Source organism: Thamnophis sirtalis, unplaced genomic scaffold (genome assembly GCF_051295495.1).
Source record: "Thamnophis sirtalis isolate CommonGarterSnake01/CBP01778 unplaced genomic scaffold, rThaSir2_p1.2 scaffold_13, whole genome shotgun sequence".
Taxonomy (NCBI): domain Eukaryota; kingdom Metazoa; phylum Chordata; class Lepidosauria; order Squamata; family Natricidae; genus Thamnophis; species Thamnophis sirtalis.
Window position 1 is genome coordinate 19,987,645 of NW_028261393.1, and position 25,633 is coordinate 20,013,277.

At 43.5% G+C, this 25,633-nt stretch overlaps 1 protein-coding gene across 1 annotated transcript; it reads left to right on the forward strand.

The window, feature by feature from the left end:
* Positions 1 to 25,602, forward strand: LOC106537482 (RH-like protein). The gene is made up of 10 exons (XM_087727167.1): positions 1 to 180; positions 5,543 to 5,729; positions 12,758 to 12,908; positions 14,663 to 14,810; positions 19,720 to 19,886; positions 21,041 to 21,178; positions 21,536 to 21,666; positions 22,717 to 22,796; positions 24,161 to 24,234; positions 25,415 to 25,602. Exons 1-10 carry the CDS (start codon positions 45 to 47, stop codon positions 25,439 to 25,441), a joined length of 1,239 nt encoding a protein of 412 aa, XP_087583293.1. The 5' UTR covers positions 1 to 44; the 3' UTR covers positions 25,442 to 25,602.
* The last annotated feature ends 31 nt before the right edge of the window (positions 25,603 to 25,633 follow it).

Consider the following 25,633-nt stretch of genomic DNA (forward strand, 5'->3'; position numbering starts at 1 on the left):
AGGCTTGCCTGGTCCTTGTTTTGCTGCTTTTCTTTTAAGCCACGATGTCTTCCCAGTATCCTCCCAATCTCCGGATTCGTCTCCCTGCGCTCATTCTTCTTTTGGAAGCGGCTTTAATCCTTGTGTTTGGCTTCTTCGTTTCTTACGACCACAGTCAAAATCTTGCAAGAGACTACCCAGGTAAGGTTGCTTGCTTGCTGTCGGGGTTGAAGACGGTCTTTGCTGGTATTGGAAGGTGATGGCCAAAGAAGGCTTTTTCAGGCTGGTGCCTCGGTGTGCATATTTTCCAATGAGACAAACCGAGACAGGAAGATCATTTTATTATAATTTATCAGAATATTCAGACAAAAGGGATTCCTCGTTCAAAGAGGGAACCCCGATCTTTAGCTTACATCCCCTTTTATAGTTAGCATAACAAAGAAGTCTGAAAGAGGAAAGTTGATTGGACAGGATAATAGCATACATGTTTATTAAAATGAGGTCTGAAGGGGAATAAGTTGTAAGCAGAAAGGTTCTTTAGGGTTCACCAAAGAGATAAGCCAGACCCCAATTTGCACTAATGAAGTTTTCTTATCAGGAGCTAGTCTCCAGCTTGTTTATCGGTTTAGGGATGTTAAAAGCTAATAAACCTTGAACATCACTTTAAAAGAAAGAACACACATTTGATTAAAATACAAAATAACTTTGTTAGTTAACAAATTACAAAACCCAGGTTGTTTGCCCCTCAAAAGTTACGTAAAGGCTGGTGGTATCTCAGGAAAGTTCCTTCTCCGGAAAGGGGCTGCCAATTGTGCAGCCTCTTGCAACTCCCCAGCTCTGAGGAATTCAACATTGTTAACTAGGTTCAGCCCAGTTGGGAGGAGAGGAGACAGTTAAACAGGTTTAGTACCAATGTCCTTCATCTTTAGGTAAAATTGAAGGAGTTGTGTAGCTGAGTCCCTGAAGAGTCTTTGCCACAATCTAGAGATGCACGGTCCAAATTTGAGGATAGCCTCACTGCCCCCCAAAAACCTCAGATTTGTCCCCGAGAGCCGAGGTGGCGCAGTGGTTAAATGCAGCACTGCAGGCTACTTCAGCTGACTGCAGTTCTGCAGTTCGGCTTTTCAAATCTCACCAGCTCAGGGTTGACTCAGCCTTCCATCCTTCTGAGGTGGGTAAAATGAGGACCCGGATTGTTGTTGGGGGCAATATGCTGACTCTGTAAACCACTTAGAGAGGGCTGAAAGCCCTGTGAAGCGGTATATAAGTCTAACTGCTATTGCTATTGTCCCGTGCCCAACCTCCTGCCAAATTGCTATCAGATTCTACTTTTTAACATGAAGGGTGAAATTACTTGCTATTTACTTATATCTCTTACTTATATTTACTTATATATTTGTATGCTTTTATGAAGAATTCAAAATGACAGATATATCTAATGCTCCTCCCACCTTCTATTTTCCCCTCCACAACCACCCTTTGAGGTGGGCGGGGCTGAGAGAGAAGAACTGACCCAATGTCACCCTGCTGGCTTTCATGCCTAAGGCTGCACTAGAACTCACACTTTCCTGGTTTCTGGTCTGGTGCCTTCACCATCAGACTTAAACTAGCATTAATTGAATTGTATTGACTTTAAATTAACTCTTATCTAGTTTTGGTTCTTATTCCTTGTCCTGTCTGCTATTCAAAGTGGAATACAACCTGAAAGGAGTTTTGTAGGGCCCAGTAGTAGTCTGATTGCATTAAAGTATTTTCTCTTGCTCTTAGTTAACATGGTAGGATATACATCCGGAGCACAAGGTACCACAGCGGTGTCTCTTGTGTGATCAAAAATGTCAAGATAATGCATAGCATTCTGGCACATCTTTTCAGCGGTGTTATTTAGCCGGTTTGACCGGTTCGGGCGAACCAGTAGTGGAAATTTTGAGTAGTTCGGAGAACTGGCAAATACCACCTCTGGTTGCCCCGCCCTCCCGCCCTCATTGTTCCTTGTCCTATATTCCCTTATACGTATATAAGGGGTGTTCTACTACTTCAGGGGTGGGTTCCTGCCAGTTCTAACCTTTTCTATAGAAGAGATTCCACAAATCTACAGTGCTGTTTAGAACCAGTTCCAGCTCCCTCCCCCCACCCGTCCACACATCATCAAGATAAAGATCGAGAGGAGGAATTCTGGGAGTTGAAGTCCACAAGTTGTAACTTGACAGCTTTAAGACTTGCGTGCTTCAAATGCCAGAGTGTCTGAGCCAACATTTTGGTTGCTAAGCAAGAGCATTGTTAAGTGAATTTCACCACATTTTACAAGTTGGCCATGCTCACCCAGTCACATGGCTGGCAAGCCACTCCCACAAAGCAGGCCACTCCTACAGAAGAGGTTCTAAAAATTTTTGAAACCCACCACTGTACTGCTTGAATGAAATTAACAGCTGGGCAGCAAATATCCCAATAGTGACTAGATGGCAGCAAATCCTCTTAATGCTTTGCTGCCATCTAGTGGCTTTCTGTACCTTGCAGCCCAGACCTACAATAAACTAACAATAAAATAATGATTTCTGACAAGGATAGTACAGGTATCTTTGGGGATTATCCCAAAAGGTGCTGTCAGTCTCTACTTTTGTTTGCCATAGAAATGGGGAGGGTGGGGGCTTCTGGTATTTGGGAGGGGAATTTCTGGTACTGGAGGAGTTATCCTGAAGGAGTTTTGTTCTCACCATCTTCTGCGCATGCTGATGGCTCATGTTTGGGCTTGGCCAAGGCCAACCGCCTCTGCATACCAACTGAATGAGGCCCCTTGAAGATGCACCCCACATGACACCTCTGGGAGTTGCAGATTGGATATTGGGTTGGGGTAATTGGGGGGAGGGTGCTGGGTAAACATTTGATATGTACATGTTGGCGCTTTTTTTGGCTCAGATCTTGCTTTCCTTTTCTCTGCTTTCATTTCATATCTAGTAAAAGTACCTTTGTCTCTATTCAAATGGAGTTGAGGTTTTTCTTTCTTGGATATTGAAGGCGGCATCCCAGACAGGTGCTTTTTCAAGAGACAACTGGACTTTCTGGTTTTTCTTTGAAGATGTATCGCTTCTCATCCAAGAAGCTTCTTCAGCTCTGAAGATCCTTTGATCCTCTGATCCTTTAGGATAGTGCAGATAGTCCTCAACTTACAACAGTTCACTTAGTGACTGTTTGAAGTTACAAGGTCACTGAAAAAAGTGACTTGTGACCATTTTTCATACTTATGACCATTGCAGCATCCCCATAATCATGTGATTTCCATTTGGATGCTTGAAATCTGGTTCATATTTATGACGGTTGCGATGTCCCAGGGTCAAGTGATCCCCTTTTATGACCTTCTGACAAGCAAAGTCAATGGGGAAGCCAGATTCACTTAACAACGCTGTTATTAATTTAACGACTACAGTGATTGACTTCATAAATGTGGCAAGAAAAGTTGTAAAATGGAGCAAAACTCACTTAACAACTTTCTCACTTAGCAACATACCCTTTGGGCTCATTGATGCCTGCAATGGACTACCTGCAATAGTAAATGTCTATGGAAATTCTCCATAGTAGTAGTAGTAGTAGTAGTAGTAGTAGTAGTAGTAGTAGTAATAGTAGTAATAGTAGCAGCAGCAGCATAGTTGTGGGATTCAAACATTTTTACTACCGGTTCTGTGGGTGTGGCTTGGTGGGTGTGGCTTGGTGGGCGTGGCAGGGGAAGGATACTGCAAAATCCCCATTTCCTCCCAATCAGCTGGGACTCAGGAGGCAGAGAATTGATGGGGGCAGGTTAGCTAGAGGTGGTATTTACTGGTTCTCTGAACTACTCAAAATTTCTGCTACCGGTTCTCCAGAACCGGTCAGAACCTGCTGAATTCCACCTCTGGAGGAGCAGCAGCAGCAGGAGCATTTCTGGGGAAGACAACTTGTAGAGAGGCTTATCTTCACTTTTTCCATAAAAGTGATATTTAGCAAAAGCCATTTGATGGATAGGATCAGGTGATTGTGCTGGGGGAAGTAAGCCTATATTGCCGCTAAGTTCACTCTCTTGGATAAACCATGATGTAGTTTTGTCTGGTTTTAATAACATTTCCCATTCTTGACAACTTCCAAATGCCTGGATCTCTCCACCCAGAATTATCCTTTCAACTCCTTGCTAAGAAGTTAGTTATCAGATGGGCGGCTGTATAAATGTTTTAAATAAATAAAAGTTCAGGTATCTGGAAGTTGCCAAAGTTAAGCAAACACTTAACAAAAGTTTTGAACTTTCTCCATTGCAGTTTGAGAACCATGTTTTATGACTTAGCAGTATATGCAAATTAGGCCACTGTGATCTGCATGAATCATGGTTACAGCACACTGTGGCTTATAGCGCAGAGACTTCCATTTTGAATGAAGAAGTGGGTAGGGGAGAGTGATGTGTATGTATTTATGAATATGTGCATACATATAAAGGACAGAGAGCAGTATGTTTCTTGCCTTTCCTGAACATATGTGTGCATAAAAGGTAAAAGTAAAGGTTCCCCTTGCACATATGTGCTAGTCGTTCCCGACTCTAGGGGACGGTGCTCATCTCCATTTCAAAGCCAAAGAGCCAGCGCTGTCTGAAGATGTCTCTGTGGTCATGTGGCCAGCATGACTAAATGCCGAAGGTGCACGAAGTGCTGTTACCTTCCCACCAAAGGTGGTTCCTATTTTTCTACTTGCATTTTTTACATGCTTTCGAACTGCTAGGTTGGCAGAAGCAGGGACAAGTAACGGGAGCTCACTCCATTATGTGGTGCTAGGGATTTGAACCGCCGAACTGCTGATATTTCTGATCAACAAGCTTAGTGTCTTAGCCACTTAGCCATCGCATCCCCTTATGTGTGCATAGGCAGGCCTTTTCTACCTGTGACATGGAGTGCCTGGAATTGAAAGCTTGAAAGTCCAGGTATCCTTTGGTTTAAGAGCCAATTGACAGGTAGCACCAATCAATGATTGGATTGATGCATCTCACTCTAATCTACGGCCCCTTTACGACCTGTGAACGTCAACTCCCAGAATTCCTCAGCCATCATTGTAAAGGGGTCATCATGGTTCCCCACCCCTCCTCTAAGCCATGATTTGAGAATAAACCACTATGGCTAGGATTATGCAGCAAGCTGAGTTGAAACCAAGCAAACCATTCAGTGCAGTGGTGGGTTGCAGGTGGTACGCCTTAGTACGGGTGTACCGGTGCCTGCCCAGAGCACCGGATACTGTTCTGGTATGGTGCTCTGGAGGGCCCACCTGCCCACCAGAGCTGTATTTAAGCTCTACAGCACTTCCGCGCACGGAGTGCACGGTGCCTACGCAACGCTCCGCTGAGCATCGCAGAGGCTTTCGGAAGCATCGCAAGAGGTAAGGACGCATGTGCGGACTGCGTGCATTCATGTGGTGGATGCCGGGCTCCGTTGCACCGTACCGGTTGCACCGGGATCCGCAACCCACCACTGGTGCAGTATGATGTGGGGATTACAGCTGGGTCTCCTGGACAGGCTCCCCAGGCCTCCTTGACACAAGTGTTCTGTATTCCCTACAGTATTTCAAGATGTCAACCTCATGGTGATTTTCGGGTTTGCCTATTTCCTGGCCTTCCTGCAGAGATACGGCTTCAGCAGCATCGGATTCAACCTTCTCCTTGCTGCCCTCGGAGTACAGTGGGCCGTGCTTGTTGATGGATTCCTCTTTCACTTCTCAGCTGGGAAAATCAGGATAAATCTGCAAAGGTAGAGGTCAAAGGACGTGGAGCTTAGTTCTTTGCTAGGAATTCTGTCCACCTCATCTCATAGGGTTAAGGGAAAATGGGAGAAAGGACCAGGGGTGGGCTTCAAAAATTTTAGCAAGGAGTTCTCTGTCCAGTTGCTGGATGGGTGTGGCCATGGTGGGCGTGGTCTAGTCGGCCTACTGCACCATGGGGGGGGGGGCTTGTTTTTGCCCTCCTCTGGCTCTGGAGGCTTTCTTTGAGCCTCCGGGAGGGCAAAAACGGCCTCCACAAGCTCCAGAGGCCCTCTGGAGGCCAGAAACAGGCCCATTTCCAGCCTTCCCAAACTTCCAGTAGGCCCGTTTTTCACCCTCCCTGAGTCTCTGTGCGTGCCTTGCACTTACCTGCATTCAAAACAGGCCGCATGGGGACTCCTGGGAGGGGAGGGGTGGAGCGGGCGGGGACAGCTAGGCGTGGGATTTGGGGTTTCTCCAAACTGCACAGAATCTTAGCTAGAGGTTCTCCCGAACCCCTGCGAACCCCCAGCAGCCCACCTTCCCTGCCTTGAATTACCTATAAAAGCAGGATAACAATCTAATTTAAAAAAAACCAGTGATTTCAGTGGGAACTTCCACAGGGTGTTCTGTGCACCATTCTACAACCAGGTGTCTGGAGGATACACCTTGTGTATTAAGAGCCGAGGTGGCGCAGTGGGTAGAGTGCAGTACTGCAGGCCACTTCAGCTGACTGCTATCTGAAGTTCAGTGGTTCAAATCTCACCGGCTCAAGGTTGACTCAGCCTTCCATCCTTCCGAGGTGGGTAAAAATGAGGACCCAGATTGTGGGGGCAATATGCTGACTCTGTAAACCACTTAGAGAAGGCTGAAAGCTCTATGAAGCGATATATAAGTCTAACTGCTATTGCTATTGCTATTGCTTTCTATGTTCTGCAGCTGAGCCAGTTAATTTCCAATAGATGAGAATTCTATCAGGTTTCCTGCTCCTGATCATTGTTTGCAGGGAATGGTAAAAAAGTTTTTTTTTTTTTAAAGGTGGGTTTTTTATAAAAAAAATGACCTCAACAAGTGCAATCAAAGCTCCCCCTGTTTTTTATGTGTAACATACATTAAAAAAAAACCAGGCAGAGCTCCAATATCACAGTTGTGGCTACTCTCTTGATTTTTCCTTCCTTATATCTTGGCTTGGGTGGCAAGAAAGCTCAGTGCTATAAGAATGGTGTGGTAGAATGTTAGTTCAGAATCACAGGAGGGAAGGGTGCTCTCCCAGAGGGCAAAGAGACAGTGAATTTTTTTAAAAAAATAGTATTTATTGAATTTTCTAACAATTAGAAGACAAAACACAAAACACAAATTTACACATAACAGCTTTTCAATATCGGTATCCATATCTTTCGTTAACAATCTTATTTACAAAAAATTCTATCTCTATATCATTATCCTAAGTTATATGCTTATTTAAATACATTCTATATATTATACTTTTACCATTTGTACCTTAGGTTTTACGCTTACTCTCAAGCCAAGAATTTTGTAATGTCTGGCAGGCAGGAAGAAGATGAAGGCAAACCCTCCCTAACAACTCACAGATTTCATCTGATAGCTATGCAGATAATTGCTTTAGGCAGGCAAGATTTCCCTCAATAGGTGAACTCAAGAAACGGCACAGACATAAGTACGTAACTCCACCTGCCATTCTTGGTTCCTTGATTAACAGAAATCTTGCTAGGTGGAAGCAACTATCTGCATAACTATTTGATGTACTCTGTGAGTTGCTAGGGAAGATCTGTCTCTTCTTGACTGCCAGATATTCCAAGGTCCACTGTCTCTTTCCCCCCCCCCTCAAATCCTGCATTGCATTCCATCACAGATAAGTGAATGTAACTGCGATCAAGGACTGAGTCTGAAATTCTTAACACGGATACGGAACTGAGGATGGTATTGGAGGGACCTTGATTTGATGCCTTTGGTTTCTTGCAAGCCATTTGCTGTCCTCAATAGCTCGAGTAAGGAAACAGATTCGCTCCCATTCGTCTCCCAGCGAAGGTGTTTGTGGGGGATTTAAAAAAAAATCCAGGTGGTGGCCACAATCATACCATCAAGCCCTGACTGCCTGTTACCAATATGACTTTTTTTAAAAAAAACCTCTCAGCTTCGTGGTCATCCCTGAAGAATATCTTCAGGGGTTGCGTTACTGAGAGGCAAAGGAACCAGTCAGTCTAGAGCAGTGATGGCAAAGCTTTTCGGCACAGAGAGCCAAAACACGGAAACATTGTGTGCACTCATCAGGGCCACGCTCTGAAAAGCCGAACTTCCAGGTTCTAAAGTTCATGTGCACCCAATGATCAGCTGGCTGACGCACATGCGCAGGCCAGTTTTTGGCACTGCCGTGCGTGCAAAGGGATCACGCTCTGGAAAAGCCGAACTTCTGGGTTCAGGTGTGCATACGAGGGGTGGGTTCCTGCCAGTTCTAAGCTCTTCTATAGAAGAGGTTGCACAAATCTACAGTGCTGTTTAGAACTGGTTCCAGCTCCCTCCCCCCGCCCATCTGCACATCATCAAGATGAAGAGCGAGAGGAGGAATTCTGGGAGTTGAAGTCCACAAGTCTTAAAGTTGTCAAGTTTGAACACCCCTGGGGTTTTTTTCTAAAGGGTTAGGGGTGCAAGGGTCTGATAACTTGATAGCTTTAAGATGTGCATGCTTCAAATGCCAGTTTCTGAGCCAACATTTTGGTTGCTAAGCAAGAACGTTGTTAAGTGAGTTTTACCACATTTTACAAATTGGCCACTCCCACCCAGTCACATGGCCGGCAAACCACTCTCACAAAGCAGGCCCCACCTACAGAAGAGGTTCTAAAAATTTTTGAAAGTCACCATTGGTGCACACAGACCCAACAATCAGCTGGCCAGCACGCATGCACACATTGGTTTTCAGCACTGCCGTGTGTGCAAACGACAGCTGATCGTCACGCATGCATGGTCACCAGAAACCCAGAAGACAAACAGGTAAGGCCACGCCTGCCAAGTGACATGGCTTTGTGTGCCACTTAGGGCATGCGTGCCATAAGTTCGCCATCATGGGTCTAGAGAATAATCTTGGGAAGTTAATTGCTTCTGACTCTTAGTAAATTTGATCTTGACAAATGCTAAGTACTAACCTTGAGTATCTTTTATAAAAGTATCCGACAAGGATATTTTTAAAAGAGTAACGACCAGGATCCAAATTAACACCCCAATGTATTCACAGCAAACGTGGAATTCAATTGTAGATATTAAAGTTAGTGTGGATACATATAAAGAAATGCTAACTTCAGTTAGTCTTTTATATTGAGCAAATATATTGTTGTGTTTTTGTTTGAAAACATTATATCACAGACTGAGCCAATCTGCATTCTCCCCCGTGTTTCACTGAGTCACATTTCTAAAATAAACACAATATTTCCAAATTTGGGGAAAGATGTAGCAGCGGCAACAAGGCTAGGCGGGATCTTACATAAGAGCAGGACAAGCCTGGCCTTCAGTTACAGTATTTCTTTAGGAATGTCTCAACAACCTACTTGTTCCAAATATAAGCCCCCCGCTCCCTATAGATCAGTGGGACTTCTGTTGTGTTTAAAATTGCAGCGGGATTAGCAGGGGAAGAGATCGAAGGCTTCAGCATTCAGTCATTGTCAAACTGGAGATGTCAACTTTCAGAATCCTGAGAGGTAACGATGAGTGTTTAGCAACCTCTTATCTTCTCTTCCTTCTCAAACTTCTTCAGTTATCAGCTCTGAAGAGACTCAGCACAATGTGTTTAAAGGCATTTGCGTTGACTATAAATGCATTTCAAACCTCCTGCAGAAGTGCACTTTTTAAGAGGGGTTAAAAAACAAAATCAAACAAGGGATAGAGGGACAGAATTGATTTATGGATGAATACACATCAAGGGAACATGGTGGAATACAGACCAGCTGGAAAGCTGACATCCTGGGTTCAAGACCCAAGAACGCTGCCCGATGAGGTGAGCTCCAGTTACTTGCCCTGGCTCCTGTCCATCTAGCAGTACAATAGTATTCAAATGCAAGTAGGTAAATAGTAGGTAAACAATGTTCCATGCGCCTTGGTGTATAATCATGCTGGACACATGACCATGAAAATATTTTCAGACAATATTGGCTCCCTTAGTTAAGAAACAGATGAGCACTGCCCTCTGATTAACCCTAACCCTAACACGACAAAAACACCTTTTATTAATTTATTGTCAATTCTTCTCATTCACAGTCAGCAAGGGAGGATTTACAGTCACAGGCCTTATATGGCTTGGAGAGCTTCCAGGCCAATATCTGCAAAACTTGGCAAGGAGTCTTGGAAATTAAGCAAACTAATTGTCTCCTGCAAACTCCACTCCCCTTTCGCTCCTCTTTTATTTCCTCTGGGAGGGGCCATTCATCGTCCATCTGTGGCCTTACTCCCAAGTCGACCCTTGTTCTTTAGTTGTTCCCTTCATCGGGCAACTCTGCGCATGCGCACACTGGGAACAGGCTCCAGCTGTTCATCTGCCTCACTGATGTCTGCTTCTGAAGGCAGCTGATAACTAGCATACGGCTCTGGCCCCTCTCTGCCTTCGACACAGAGCCCTCATCAGAGCCTTCCCCAGACTCCATGACTGGCCTCGTCATTGTCTGAATCTGCTGCCAGCTCCAATGGCCACTGGCGGGCCACAACAGCCATCCCTTCTCCACCTCCTAAGGATGGCTTCCTTCCAAACCATTGAACCCAAGAGGCAATAGGTCTGATTAAATATTAGCTTTGCACAGGTGCCCCTATTATTTATGAGTTCAAAATTAATGACCCTATCTCCTTTTTAATTAGGCACTCCATCTTCTCCCCTGATAGATGACACTTCTGTCCCCATGCACACTCATGCATTTGCCCCAGAATGTGTGGGTGAACGGATTAATGTATGTGCACCTCAGCGTGAAGGCATCTCCTACTATTTACATCTCACCAGTGCCATAAACCTCTTTTGACGCTTGTAAAAAAAAAATGAGTCAAATTTCTCTCTGTTCAAAACAATATCCACAATGCATATACACTGTTCTGTTTTTTTTTCCCTTTTCCTTTTAATGATCTTGTTTTATGCATCATGAGACAAAATGAGTTCTTCCACCGTCAAGAATCAAATGTAAGATTTGGAATGAGGTGAGGGCTGCTTGTGGATTGGAGCCAGTGGTGGGATTCAATTTTTTTTATTACCGGTTCTGTGGGCGTGGCTTGGTGGGTGTGGCAGAGGAAGGATACTGCAAAATCCTCATTCCCTCCTCACTTCAGAGAAAGAATACTGTAAAATCCCCATTCCCTCCTCACTCCAGGGGAAGGATACTGCCCATTCCCTCCTCACTCCAGGGGAAAGTTAATGCAAAATCTCCATTCCCACAGACTCCAGGGGAAGGATACTATAAAATCTCCATTTCCACCCCACTCCTGGGGGAAGGATACTGCAAAATTCCCATTCCCTCCTCACTCCAGGGGAAAGTTAATGCAAAATCTCCATTCCCACCCACTCCAGGGGAAGGATACTATAAAATCTCCATTCCCACCCACTCCAGGGGAAGGATCCTGTAAAATCTCCATTTCCACCCCACTCCTGGATGAAGGATACTGCTAAATCTCCATTCCCTCCCCACCCCATTAACCTGCTTTCCAGCTCCGTTCCGTTCAGGGGAACAAAAGAAGATCCAGTCGATCAGCTGGGACTCAGGAGGCAATGAATAGATGGGGGCGGGGCCAGTCAGAGGTGGTATTTGACGGTTCCTCGAATTATTCAAACTTTCTGCTACTAGTTCGTTAGACTGGTCAGAACCGGCTGAATACCACCTCTGATTGGAGCAATGATGGCAGAGGTTGTTACATACATATGCCAAGCCTTTGTTAATATTTCCCCCTAGCTTTAAGGGAACAATGTTCCTGCAAATCCAAAATTCGTTTTTACATCTGATTTAGCAATGTTTACAAACTTTTTGTTTGTTTCAGTTGAGCAGTCATTTTTGAAAATAAGTGTTCTGATTGATCAGGGACACCGTAACATTTGTTACACCAATATAGGGACTTATTGATTTCTTGTGGTCCCTTCCAACTCTGCTATTGTATTGTATTCATAGTGCTTTTATAGCCCTCTCTAAGCGGTTTACAGAGTCAGCCTATTGCTCCTTCCTTCCTTCCTTCCTTCCTTCCTTCCTTCCTTCCTTCCTTCCTTCCTTCCTTCCTTCCTTCCTTCCTTCCTTAGACTTATATACTGCTTCATAGTGCTTTTACAGCCCTCTCTAAGCAGTTTACAGAGTCAGCCTATTGCTCCTTCCTTCCTTCCTTCCTTCCTTCCTTCCTTCCTTCCTTCCTTCCCACTTAAGACTTATATACTGCTTCATAGTGCTTTTACAGCCCTCTCTAAGCGGTTTACAGAGTCATCCTATTGCTTCTCCCTCCCTCCCGCCCTTCCCTCTTTCTTTCTTTCCTTCCTTCCCACTTAGACTTCTATGCCGCTTCATAGTGCTTTTACAGCCCTCTCTAAGCAGTTTACAGAGTCAGCCTATTGCTCCTTCCTTCCTTCCTTCCTTCCTTCCTTCTCTCCCTCCCTCCCTCCCTCCCTCCCACTTAAGACTTATATACTGCTTCATAGAGCTTTTACATAGTGCTTTTTACAGGATTATCACAATGTATGTAACAGTTTTATTATTTGGGCTATTAATTCTGTAAAATATACTTCTATGGGGACATGTTACCTTAAAGCAATGTTTCTCAACCTGGGCCATTTTAAGCTGTGTGGACTTCAACTCCACCCCCCCCCCCTCTGGCTGGGGAATTCTGGGAATTGAAGTCCACGCAGCTTAAAGGTGCCCAGGTTGAGATACATTGCTTCAAAGGCACTCACCATGCACACACATTGAGAAAACCACCATAGAGAAAGCAGAAAACTCTAGATTTGATTGGAAAAGAATCTCACCATCTCATAACATCCTGCTGATTTTTCCCCTCTTTCTCTCTTTCTCCCCTCCAGTATTTTAACTGCTATTATGAGCATCACCACAGTGTTGATTTCAGCTGGAGCAATACTTGGCAAAGCCAATCTCATGCAGTTGACCTGGATGGCTATGGTGGAAGTGACCGTCTTCACCGTCAACAGATGGCTGGCTGTGAATTTTTTGCAGGTACAAAGCAAAGCAAAGCATTCTGTCCCTTTGGCAGAATGCATTCAAATCAGTTCAGGGACGTGGTGGCTCAGTGGCTAAGATGCTGAGCTTGTCAGTCAGAAAGGTCAGCAGTTCGCGGTTCGAATCCCTAGCGCTGCATAACAGAGTGAGCTCCCATTACTTGTCCCAGCTTCTGCCAACCTAGCAGTTCAAAAGCATGTAAAAATGCAAGTAGAAAAATAGGAACCACCTTTGATGGGAAGGTAACAGCGCTCTGTGCGCCTTCGGCGTTTAGTCATGCCAGCCACATGACCACGGAGATGTCTTCAGATAGCGCTGGCTCTTTGGTTTTTAAACAGAGATGAGCACCGCCCCCTAGAGCTGGGAATGACTTGCATTTATGTGCGAGGGGAACATTTACAGTTACCTTTTATGCAAATCAGTGGCCTAGTTCAGGGGTCTCCAACCTTGGCAAGAGTTGTGGACTTCTTTGCTTTGCTGGCTGAGGAACGCTGGGAATTGAAGTCCACAACTCTTAAAGTTGCCAAGGTTGGAGACCCCTGGCCTAGTTCACACTTCGCATTACTGCAGGGGGTTTGGGAGGCCTGCAGAGTGCAAAAACTTTTTTAAAAAATGTACCTCTTCAAAATCTTGGTGCGTCTTATACTCCGGTGCATCTTATAGTCCGAAAAATACGGGTAATTTGTAAGCTGTGAGCTGCAGTTTACAATCAGAGGGCAGGAAGAGTGGAATTGCAATTTAAATGCCTTTACCTTTCAACACTTACATATTTTTGGAGAGGGCAGAAGGAAGGCATATCCTGGATGTGGGAGGGACTACCTGATTGGCTAGCTGGAGTTTTCACACTGTCACATTTTATTATAGATATGAAATGTTTTCAGCTTCTTCTTTTTTTCTTGTGTCTGTCTTTTTTTTTAAAGTCATAAGAACAGGGAACTTGCACCAAGAAGAAAAATTGCTCTGGATGCTATTTAGCGTGTTATAGGAGCCAGCCAGGGTGGACTAGAAACTATAATTGACGACTTAGTGTTGTGTTTGTTAAACTCAGCACCTTTAAGCTCTGTGGACTTCAACTCCCAGAATTCCCCAGCCAGCCATTCTGGGAGTTGAAGACCACACAGTTTAAAACTGCCGAGGTTCCAAAATACTGTAGCAGAGAATTAATTTAAAATATCCAGGGGAGCAATTCCAAAAAAGAAAGATTAATCACCCCTTCCGAGGTTTTCCTCCCTTATATTCAGTTGCTACAATCTGGAACTGCGCCGCCTGCGGTCGGATCTCAGCACAATACACAAAATTGTCTGTTACAACGTCTTACCTGTCAGCGACTACTTCAGCTTCAACCTCAATAATATACGGGGCAAACAATCGATACAAACTCAAAGTAAACCATTCCAAACTCGATTGCAGCAAATACGACTTCAGCAACAGAGTGGTCAACGCCTGGGATGCTCTCCCTGACTCCGTTGTTACATCCTCTAACCCTCGTAGCTTCAACCTTAAACTGTCTACCGGGGACCTCATCTTATTCCTAAGAGGTCCATAAGCGCAGCAGCGTGCCTACTGTCCCTGTCCTACTGTCCCCATTTATTTGCATTCATTTCTTTCGTTCATGTCCATTGTTTATATTTACACCTGTTATCTTGTGCATGTTTGACAAACTAATAGATACGAATACTATAGGCTGGCACGTAGAAGCCCCGCTCCATCTTGACCACATAAGAAATGGCGACTGCTTTTGCTGTCCGCAGATCCAGAGCCATGTCAGCATGATGCACGCCCACTTATTTGGGGCCTACTTTGGCTTAATGGTCTCCTGGACGCTCTACCACTCCTCACTGAGTCGGAAAGCTGAGAAGGAAAGATCCAGGCCCGTCTCGGATATGTTTGCGGTGCTGGGTAAGCAGTCTGCTTTAGGCAAAAGGAAAGGTCAAATGGCATCCTTCCTGGGACCGAAAGGAATGCATGCCCCACCAAATTAGGAGTTTCCTGTGTTGGCCAGCTGTATGGCATCCAGCGTAGGACGTATTGCTCAGTAGTTGACATTTGGCTTTTGTCTCTTATTTCAGCATGACTCTGGCAATTTAGCTGCTAACACAGGAGAGGTGTATTGATAGTAATGGTGACTCAGTTCCTGGCTTTTATGGAGGACATTAGATCTCTTCCAATCTGGATTCAGGCCCACTTTTCAGAATTGAGATTGCCCAGGCGCTTGAATCCACAAGAACCTTAGATCTCCGAAGATGGCGAATTTACAATCTCAGTTAATAGATTTTCTACTGTTGTACAAACGTTATTATCAAGTAAATCTGGGTCAGTATCTCTTAACCTTGACAACTTTAAGAAATGTGGACTTCAACTTTTGGGGAGCTGAAGTTCGAAACATCTTAGAGTTGCCAAGGTTTAGAAACGCTGATTTAGGTAGTGGAATCTGTTGCAACCTGTCTGTTATTTCTGGCCATGGTTTCTATGGCCATGGGAAAGAGTTGGCCATCTTCTTTGCAGCTTCTCTTTTGAAATACCTGAACATGGTTATCATCACACCTTCAAACAACTATCTTTTCTCCAGACCAAATATCTCATGTTTGACAGAGTTTGCAGCAGCAAGCACATCCAGAAAGCACAGACAGGTAACTGATTCAGCAGGATTCATTAACTTCTCATTATATATAATACATGAAGTAAATATATGATACCAAATGCAGGTTTTCCAACGCTGTAGCAAATATCAGCAAACACAAGCAGAGGAGAGGAGTTTCAGTTTCAGTTCAGAGCAGCAGAGTAGTTTAGAGCTCAGCACAGACTCAGAGCTACAGAGTTAAGCCAGGCCCAGGCTCCAAACTGTCTCAGCTCCCATTGGCTGACCTTGTTACTAAGCCCTATTCCAGTTCATGAATACTACATGGACAATGTTTCTTCGGTTAATCCTCTTCCACTGCTCTGCTACGGATTCTCCCTTCCAATAATGCAGAAGGCAGAGCATTCAGTCTGGCAGATGAAAAAGGTATCCAGTGAAGCAGCCACACTGTATTGATTAGATAATTTAGCAAGTGAAAAAAAAAACTTCTGAACTGGCCTAGCATCGGTTATTTCTACCAATCGTTACTAAATCTATCAAGGATGTCTGCAGGGCATTGGCAAAAAAGTTAAAACAACTGAACCACCGCAGTGCTATCCAAATTCTGCCTGTTTTTATGCATGCTGCGTATGACACGCACAAAAAGCAGGTGAAGTTTTGATCATACCATTGTGGTTGTCATCTTGATCTTTCCGAGCATGCTCTGCAGATACCCTTGTCCGTAGTTCCTTTAATTAAGGATTAGCATACCGTGCAAGTACAGTTACAGATAAATGGACAGATCATGAAAGAGAATGCCGATGGAGCTGTAAAACCTAGCTCTAGTCTGTTGATATTTGTTTACGTTTTGGCAGGGAGCCCTGTCTGGGGAGGATTATGACTCTGCTCTGAGCCACCTATCTTAGAAAGAGCTCTGAGGCACTACTTTCTGCTCAGAGAGAGATAAACAGACTTCATTCTTCCTAGAAGGTCAAGGACAGGGAACACCCATCCAACTGGCGTCTGGATCTTGCCTGCAACTTATCAGCCTCCCAGTATTGACTGAAAACTAATCATAAGAATCAAGCATCCAGGGAGATGCTCTTTATTTAAAATTTGGGTTAATATTTAGAGCAGTCCTTGGGTTACAACGGCAATCGAGAGCAGGATACACATCACGAAGCGATGCGGTCATAAAATGCAACATCCCATGACCGCAGCAGCAACAGCTATCCCAGCATTGCCAAAGTTGCTATCATAGCCCCGAGATGTGCTAGTTCCGAAGCAACAAGTGGCAGAAGTTCCGTGTTAAGGAATTCAGGGGTGCCACAGAGGGTGTGGGGAAAGCCCTGGGGAGGACTGGCTCAGGACAGGTGCATGAGCACAAGAAGACTGATTGGGAGACTTACCAGAGCAACCTGCAACTTTTCCTGCCAACCTCCCCATGGATTTTGCTTGTTGGAAGCTGGTAGGGAAGGTGGCAAATTGCAGTCACCTGAGAATAGGAATAGAGTAGAATAGAGAATCTAATATGTATAGCATAGCATAACATAGCATAGCATACAATAGCACTGCACTGCACTGCACTGGATAGCATAGCATATGAATAGAATAGAGAATGGAATATGAATAGAATACGGAACGGAATATGAATAGAATAGAGAATGGAATATGAATACAATATAGAATAGTGTACGGTAGCATAGGGAATAAAATTAGAATTAGGAATGGAATGGAATATGAATAAAAGGAAATAGAATAGAATAGAATAGAACAGAACAGAATAACAGAATTGGAAGGGACCTTGGAGGTCTTCTAGTCCATTTCTTGCAACTTCCCTTACAGGAATCCCTATACCATTTCAGACAAATGGTTGTCCATTTGGGCTGTTGTCCATTAGGGCTGTTGCAACAGCTGGAACTTTGAGGACCAGTTGTAGTTACCAGTGTAACTTCAAATGGTTGCTGAATGAATGGTTGGTAAATGAGGATTACCTGTTGACATAAAGGGCTTAATTTAAGTCAAAAATTACTTCAAGTCAAGGAGTAGATTTATATAGTGTATTAAGCCAGCCAATGGGTGGTTTGGGTTGGGTTGGTGTAGCATATTGTAACATGTAATATCACATTTTGGGGGGGGGCAAGCCACCAGATCCACACATGAAAGGTTCAGGTTAGCTACCGTATATTCTGCTGTATAAGGCGACTGGGCGTATAAGATGACCCCCTACTTTCAGGCGCCCGTGAGCCGGCTAAAGGCCTCTGCACTGCTGGGCTTTCGTAGTTGGAGCTCAGCGCCTTCCTCCTCCAGACCTCCAGCCAGACCTTACTAAGCCATCCCAGCGCTCAACCATCCATGCACCCAGGCGAGGAGCACTGAGGTTATCGTTTAAAGACTGGCATCTGCACTGGTGGTGGGGCGGCTTTTTGCTTGGTGGCGTTGCTTTTTCTTTTGTTTTGGTTTGTTGGTATACCCGCCATATAAGACCCCCAATTTTTGAAATAATTTTTGGGGGTTAAAAAGTCATATGCCAGAAAATACGGTTCTTTATTGCGTTCTACAGCTACTACAAGAATCTCTCTAGTCTGCTTCCCTTCCTGGGGAAGAAACAGATAAGATCCCATGGAACCTGGAGTTCGAAAATTTAGGGGAATAACCAAGATGTGCAAATCTACTTATCAAGGTAGAAGAACAGGTGAAAAGAGGATAAACGGCAATATAAAATACTGGTGTCAGCATTTTGCAGAGGCATCTTTTGAAATACTTATTCTGATCCCTGGTTGATAGAAGGATAGATGATAGAACAGTCCACTCTTTGCCAGGGTAAATTCCAGACTTAACACAGGCAGTCCTCCATGTCCATCATATATAAGCCACTTGCACCTGTTATTTTTCTTCAAACATAACATTGCAAAGGGAGATTGGGTTTCATAGCTTCTTGAGTGAGTACTGGTTCTGCCACTTACTCTGACTGATAGATCAAATGTTTAGCATAGATTTAAAAAAAAAGAAGTATCCAAAGATGGGATAATAATTGGGACAGTACTTCCAGATCTGGGCTGCAAAACATCCAGATGTCCATTAGATGGCAGCAAAGACACACAGAAAAACTTAAATCTTTGCTGCCATCTAATGGGCCTGAGGTCAGGCTCCAAAAACCAAGAAAGTCCCTGTGTTTCTTCTAAGCAGATTCTATTGTTCCTCACCTATTGACAGAAATCTTGCCAAACTGAAGCAAACTATTTTCAAAATTAGAGATATACTCTGAGAACTTTCAGAGAGAAGCTATCTTGACCCTCTTCCTCCCAACCAAACTACCTAAATGTTGCTGTCTATGTTTTCCTCTGGAATGCAGCCTGTCCCTCTTGGGAATCCTGACTACATGCCCATCACACCTGTAGGCAGAGGTGGGCTTCATATAATTTAACAACCGGTTTGCCCAGAAATCGAGAATGTGAGCATGCACATCAAAAAACATGTGCTGTGTCAAAAACACGGCAATTATATAGGAGGGGATAGCTTCGTGCATGTCTGCCTTACATGCATGCATTTTGCTTCAAAAACATGGTGATTGTATAAGACGGGATAGTGCTAGGGCACTGGCTGTAACTACCTGTTTGCCCACATTGGACTGAACCAGGTGAATCCCACTCCTGCCTGTAGACTTCTCCAAGTCAAAGCTGTTAGCCTTAACCCTGGTAGTTTGCTCACGGTATGCCAGATACACAGGGGAAAATTGCTAAAGAGAAGTGCTAGGATAAGCAGAAGCAAGCCACACAGGCTTTATAAAGTTACATATTTTTGGACTACACGTCTCCATGCCTTATCAAATCAGATGCTTCCTTGAGGTCTGTGTCTTTCAAGAAGTTGCGAGGCATAGCAAATTGTAAACATTGGTTTGATTTGTTTGAGGAGATAATCTGCTTGGCTTTAGCCTTCTCCTCAGGCAAGGTGCATAATGTAAGGCCTTATCAGAATCACAGAGTTGGAAGGGCCCTTGGAGGTCTTATAGTCCAACCCCTTGCTAGTTAGGTCATCTGGGTGAAAGAGACTGGTGAATATGGGAAGCAAAGATAGCACCTTGGTCAACTAACAACTTTGATTAAGAGGCTGCAAGTTCACAAAAGCTATTATTTATTTGTCAAAGAAAGTGTTTCCAGACTAGCAATGGCTCTGCTCTCATCATGTTGAAAACTGGAGCTCGGTTGCGTTTGAGAGTTTAACCATTTCTCCCCTCTTGTGGTTGAGCAGGTACCCTCTTTCTCTGGATCTTCTGGCCCAGCTTCAACTCTGCTCTGATCATGGAAGAAGACAAAAAATGGACCGCCATCTACAACACCTACTTTGTCATGGCTACGAGCACCATTGCGGCTTTTTCTTTTTCAATTGCAACCAGCAAAAATGGAAAACTCAGCATGGTGAGACACCTGTTTCCTCAGCCAGAAGAGCCATATTCTTGAACCTGTCACCCTCCGGATGTCAGGGCTTGTGGAACAGTGTTTCTCAACTTTAGCAACTCTAAGCTATGTAGACTTCAATTCCCAGAATTCCCTAGCCAGCCATGGTGACTGGGGAATTTTGGGAGTTGAAGTCCATGTACCTTAAAGTTGCTAAGGTTGAAAAACCTTGGTTTAGAATGGATGATGCTAGATAATTAGATTGGGGTTATTTTGAGTTTTTTTTTCATCCTTTCCTCTTTTTCAGGACTGTGTTAATCTTTTCTTGAAGTTCCCCCTTAATTCTTTGGCCATTCCTTCCCTATTTCCATAGGTCTACATTCCTTCACTAAGATAAAGGGAGACACCATATGTACCACTCTGATCTCCTTGAAAGGCAAAAGGAGTCGCAAGTACATAAATAAAATCCTGGTTGTTGTTGTTGTGAAGTCGTGTCCAATCCATCACGACCCCATGGACAACATTCCTCCAGGCCTTCCTGTCCTCTAGAGAGACGGGGTGGTGAAGAGATGCTGCCGAGAGCAATGTTTCTCAACCTTGGCCGCTTGAAAATGTGTGGACTTCAACTCCCAGAATTCCCCACCCAGTTCTGGGAGCTGAAGTCCACATAACTTCAAGCAGCCAAAGTTGAGAAACACTGGCCTAATGGGTGTTCAGATAAGGAACAGCACAGCCTACAGCTGCATAGTGGGCAGAGCGAGAAACTCACAAGAGAACTTAAACATAAAGTAGAATTGTTGCTGTTGTTAGTTGTGAAGTCATGTCCAACCCATCGCGACCCCATGGACAACATTCCTCCAGGCCTTCCTGTCTTCTACCATTCTCTGGAGTCCATTTAAGTTCACACCAACTGCTTTGGTGACTCCATCCAGCCACCTCATTCTCTGCCATCCCTTTCTTCTTTTGCCCTCAGTTTTCCCCAGGATGAGGCTCTTCTCCAGTGAGTCCTTCCTTCTCATTAGGTGGCCAAAGTATTTGAGTTTCATCTTCAGGATCTGGCTTTCTAAAGAGCAGTCAGGGTTCAAGATACTCCAAGGCTATTTTGTCTTTCATGAACAGAAAGCGGCCACTTAGCTTAAACGCAGACTCTGATTTCTTCTTCTTTTTTTCTTCAGGCTCACATCCAGAATGCTACGCTGGCAGGTGGGGTTGCCCTTGGCTTCTCTGCTTCCAACATCCAACAGCCTTGGATTGCAATGGTTTTGGGTCTGGCAGCTGGCACAGTTTCTGTCCTTGGCATGGCCTGTTTACAGGTAACTCTCCCTGTTTTAAAACTTTTCATTGCTGGTTATGGAACAAGCAAATGGGACGCTTTAGAATTTTAGCTTTCTGGAGGAAATTTTCTTGAATATGTCCAGAATATGTGCTAGTCTTTTCCGTAATTATGATAATGCTCACATAGTCCACATGGCCAAGGCCTCTGCATTCCACATTTCTGTGAAAAATAGGCATGTAGGCTGTTCTATTTAAAGCCCAGCTTTGGGACTGGCTAGAAAATTAATATGAGGGTAGGCTGTATGTTTACAAATAAACATTGATTGTTGTAACTTCTAATTCAAAAACCTTATTGTGTGTTGCCTTTTCTACATTCCTCTTCCTATCAAACTCAGAAACGCTTGGATCCAGCACTCAAAATCCATGATACTTCTGCAGTTCTTTACACTTTCGGCTTGCCCAGTTTGCTTGGAGGGATAATCCATGTTATTCTCATCCTAACAAACCATAGCCAGAACCTCTCAGTGTAAGTTGAATGTCCATTTTTAATACTCTTGATTCATTTTAAGAATCCTTGGTTGGTATCAGAGTCAATTACATGTGGTATAATCAGGTGAAGGAGGATGCCTACAGAGAGGGATCTGGTGTGATGGATTGTAGTGAAATGGAAGTTTCCCAGGAAGAGGGGAAGGAGAAGGGCAGGACAAGTAGCAGCAACTCTGGAGATGGATTGGAACAGAGTCAGGATCTCTCAAGGTATATCCATTAGAATGAGAATAGTGTTAGTTTACTCTGGCAAGATTCTGTCTATTGGATATAAGCAAATAGCAGTAACACTTAGACATATACCACTTCAGAGTGGTTTACAGCCCTCTCTAAGCAGTTTAGCCTATTGCCCCCAACAATCTAGGTCCTCATTTTACCAACCTCAGAAGGATGGAAGGCTGAGTCAACCTTGAGCTAGTGAGGATTGAACTGCCAAACTGCTGGCAGTCGGCAATCAGCAGAATTTGCCTGCAGTACTGCATTCTAATCATTGCGCCACCAGAGCTCTTAAAGCTAAAGAACTGAACTCTGGATGAATTATTCCAGTTGTCCTTGTGTTGGACCTGTCAAGATTTTATTCTTGTTATGTTGGATCAGTCTGGAAAGACCCATATACAACTTCCTTCTCAAACGTGGGAATCCTAAGGTGACTTTGACTCAGTCACTCTATTCTTACAAGCCTAGAATTACCTTCAGGTTTTGGAAAAGTGATTTGGAGGTTCATATACGAAGCTTGGGTTTTTCAATTTTCCCTACAAGATAGATGACCATTATCTTTGCGCACCTGTCATAGCTAGGCATGTTTCAGGAAATATTCAGTTTAAACAGCTATAGAGAAATAGCCAATACCTGGAAAACTCCTGGGTATACCATACCCAAGGAAGTATGGTGTCCTCAAGAAAGTTTGAGAACTACTGAAACTGTTCATAAGGACTACCAGAGATCATATTTGGAAAGCAGAAGCAGACTCTCCCTCCTCCCTTCTTTTACTCAATCTTGAACATTTCTCTGTCTTTATGAACCTCTACAGACTTGGTTATTCAGCTTTAATTGAAGTTGGTGCACTCAGCTTGAGCCTATGCCTCAGTCTATTCAGTGGTCTACTTACAGGTTTGTATCACAAAACCACTTCACTGTCAGTAGAAGAACTACAAGTGTTTTATTGGGTCTGCAATTGTCCTCCAAGATTGTCCAATTTTTAAGGGACAAATCACTCCTCTAAAACTTGTATTAAAATCTGAATTCAGTGAAGGTAACATAGATCAGATTTTTGTGATAAAAGGACCTGGATTTTTGGAAAATTCAGTTTCTAAGGAAGTTTGTCAGATGTGATGGTAGAGATTAAAACTACTACCATCCTATACTGGTTATTGACTATCCAGCTAAAGGATTTCTTGAACATTTTCACCATTCCTTACGATGGGGACAAGAAAGCCTGAGATTTTAAAAACTGGGATAATTCATAAACCAAGCTTTGCACAACTGGACATTTATGTACGGAACCCAGCAAACATATGGTTATTTTACATTCCAAATCCTGCCATATATTTACAGATCCTTAACTGTATTTTGGCAAAAATCATGTCTCTAAAAGGATATTGTAGAGTTAAAAACATGGCTAGGGGGATGTTGTGGAACTATAGTCCAGTTTTGTTTAAATTCAATTAAAAGTAAATTACATATATTGTATTTTTCAGAGTATAAGACCCTCCAAAGTATAAGACGCACTTAGCTTTTGGGGAGGAAAACAAGAAAAAAAATCTGCCTCTTCCTCCTAGCAATTTGCCTCCTTGCAGCAAACAGTACAGAAGATACACACAGTTTGTGGTATACTTCTGTGCACATGTGCCTGACCCATGGAAATAGCAAAGAATTGGAGAAATGTACATTAAGGCAATATATTAATGCCAGAAAGTTTTCTTAAATGTAGTCACACTAACTCCTCCCAATTATGTAAATAGATATACTCCAAACATCATTAAGTCAGGGTCTAACTCAGCTGCCTTATCTCAATACTACAACAAGGACTGTTACATTTCAGACTATACTTGTACAGATGCTGTTAAAATTGGATGTGGCTTTCTGGAAGTATATGTTATTCTCTTCTATTTAAAAGAAGATACAATAGCACTGAAACTCTTTAGATCAAGCATTTATTTTAAAAAGCTTCTTCCATCCTGTTACATAAGTAAATGTATATTGATGGCAACTTTTTGGCAGGATCCGGGGGTTTCCCATGCTGATGGAATAGAAAACACTTTAGAGAAAAAAGAACTGCAGTTCAGATTTGGATAAAGGGGAAACCAGATGAAGCAAGGGACACTTAGGGATATTGGTGATGTAGTATTAGATAGAAGCTAAAAGACCCAAAATGCAGTGATTTGGCTGGGTATCATTAACAGGGATAAACTGTAGAAATTTTTTGCAGTTGTTCAGATTCTGAATGCAGGTCTGGTTTCAACTTATTTTTATAGGTCTCACTTTAACTTGCAAATTATGGAAAACACCTCCTGTCACAAAGTACTTCGATGATCAAGTTTATTGGGAGGTAGGATTATATTTGTCTCTTGACGGTCAGCTTTACATAAAGATATTATTCCTTTTTGCTTCTTGGCAGCAGGGTTATGTTGAACTGAATGTCTTAGGAGAGGGGTCAGCAGCCTTAAACACTCAGAGCACCCAAATTCCAAACCGGAAGCCTCTGTTCAATTCTGGAGCCGACTGGAAATCCGGTTCCCTCACCATAGAGTCTCCTCCTAGCGCGGTGCCCTTTTTCCTATGCCGACCAGAAACCTGGTTCCCCCACCATAGAGCCTCCTCCTAGCGCAGCGTCCTTTTTCCTCTACCTGTCCTAACCGAAAGCCCTATCAATTGTTGAGCCAACGGACGACAGGGAGCCGCAGCAGAGGAATGAAAGAGCCATATGCGGTTCCAGAGCCATGGATTGCTCTGGAAATGAGCTATTTTAATCATACATTGTTCTTCAACTAAAGCCAGAAAAAAGAAATAAAGTCCCAAAATGTCTAGATCAGTGGTTCTCAACCTTCCCAATGCCGCCACCCTTTAATACAGTTCTTCATGTTGTAGTGACCCCCAACCATAAAATTGGTGTCTCGGTTCCTAAGACCATCGAAAATATGTGTTTTTCAATGGTCTTGGGCGACCCTTGTGAAAGGGTCATTCGACCCCCCAAAGGGGTCCCGACCCACAGGTTGAGAATCGCTGGTCTAGATGCAATTCATTCAATGGACAGTGGTGTTTGGTTTTGGCTTAGTGCGTTATGGAGATTCAGTCAATAATCATAGTCAAACCAACCATACAGATCATACTGAATGCTACCGTATTAAAAAGTTCGGAACCAAATCTTTCTCATTGAGGAATACATGAATATGTAATATGAATGTGTTGCAATCAGCCTACTTGTTTCTCTCTCTTTTGGCTATCTAGAATCAGATCCCACATGAATGTAATTTGCCTGATTTGGTGTTGATGTGTTGTGGAAACCTAGTAATTTTCATTTGTAAGCTATGCTTATGGCTAAGCACGTGAAATAGCCATGTAGGGGGATTCAAGAACTTTACTTAAGCAAGCAAGAGTTGTATATATCTCACGCTTCTGCAGAATGAACTCTCCACTATATATAAACCCATCCTAATTAGTTGCATTTGAGAGTGCATTACTGAGATAGAAAACCATTTTTAAAAAAATCTTTTTTTATATATATCTAGTTCCCCCACTTAGCTGTTGGATTCTGAACACCATCTTCAAGAGGGCAGCAAGTCACACAGCTAAGAGACTTTCTCTCTGATGCCACAAGAATACATGAAAAAGAGACTTATTTGCTTTATTAAATTTGCCAGAATATTTGGTAAGCATTTAGTATAAAATACTTGCTAAAATGAATGCCAAGTGTTTCTTTTTAAAAATTCTAATCATTGCGCCACCAG

Excerpts from the sequence above, each read along its gene's own strand:
- LOC106537482 (XM_087727167.1), top strand. The coding sequence starts at position 45 with ATGTCTTCCCAGTATCCTCCCAATCTCCGGATTCGTCTCCCTGCGCTC. Across the intron at positions 21,179-21,535 it reads TTGGCATGGCCTGTTTACAG|AAACGCTTGGATCCAGCACT; the intron begins GTAACTCTCCCT and ends TATCAAACTCAG. Across the intron at positions 24,235-25,414 it reads ATGATCAAGTTTATTGGGAG|TTCCCCCACTTAGCTGTTGG; the intron begins GTAGGATTATAT and ends ATATATATCTAG.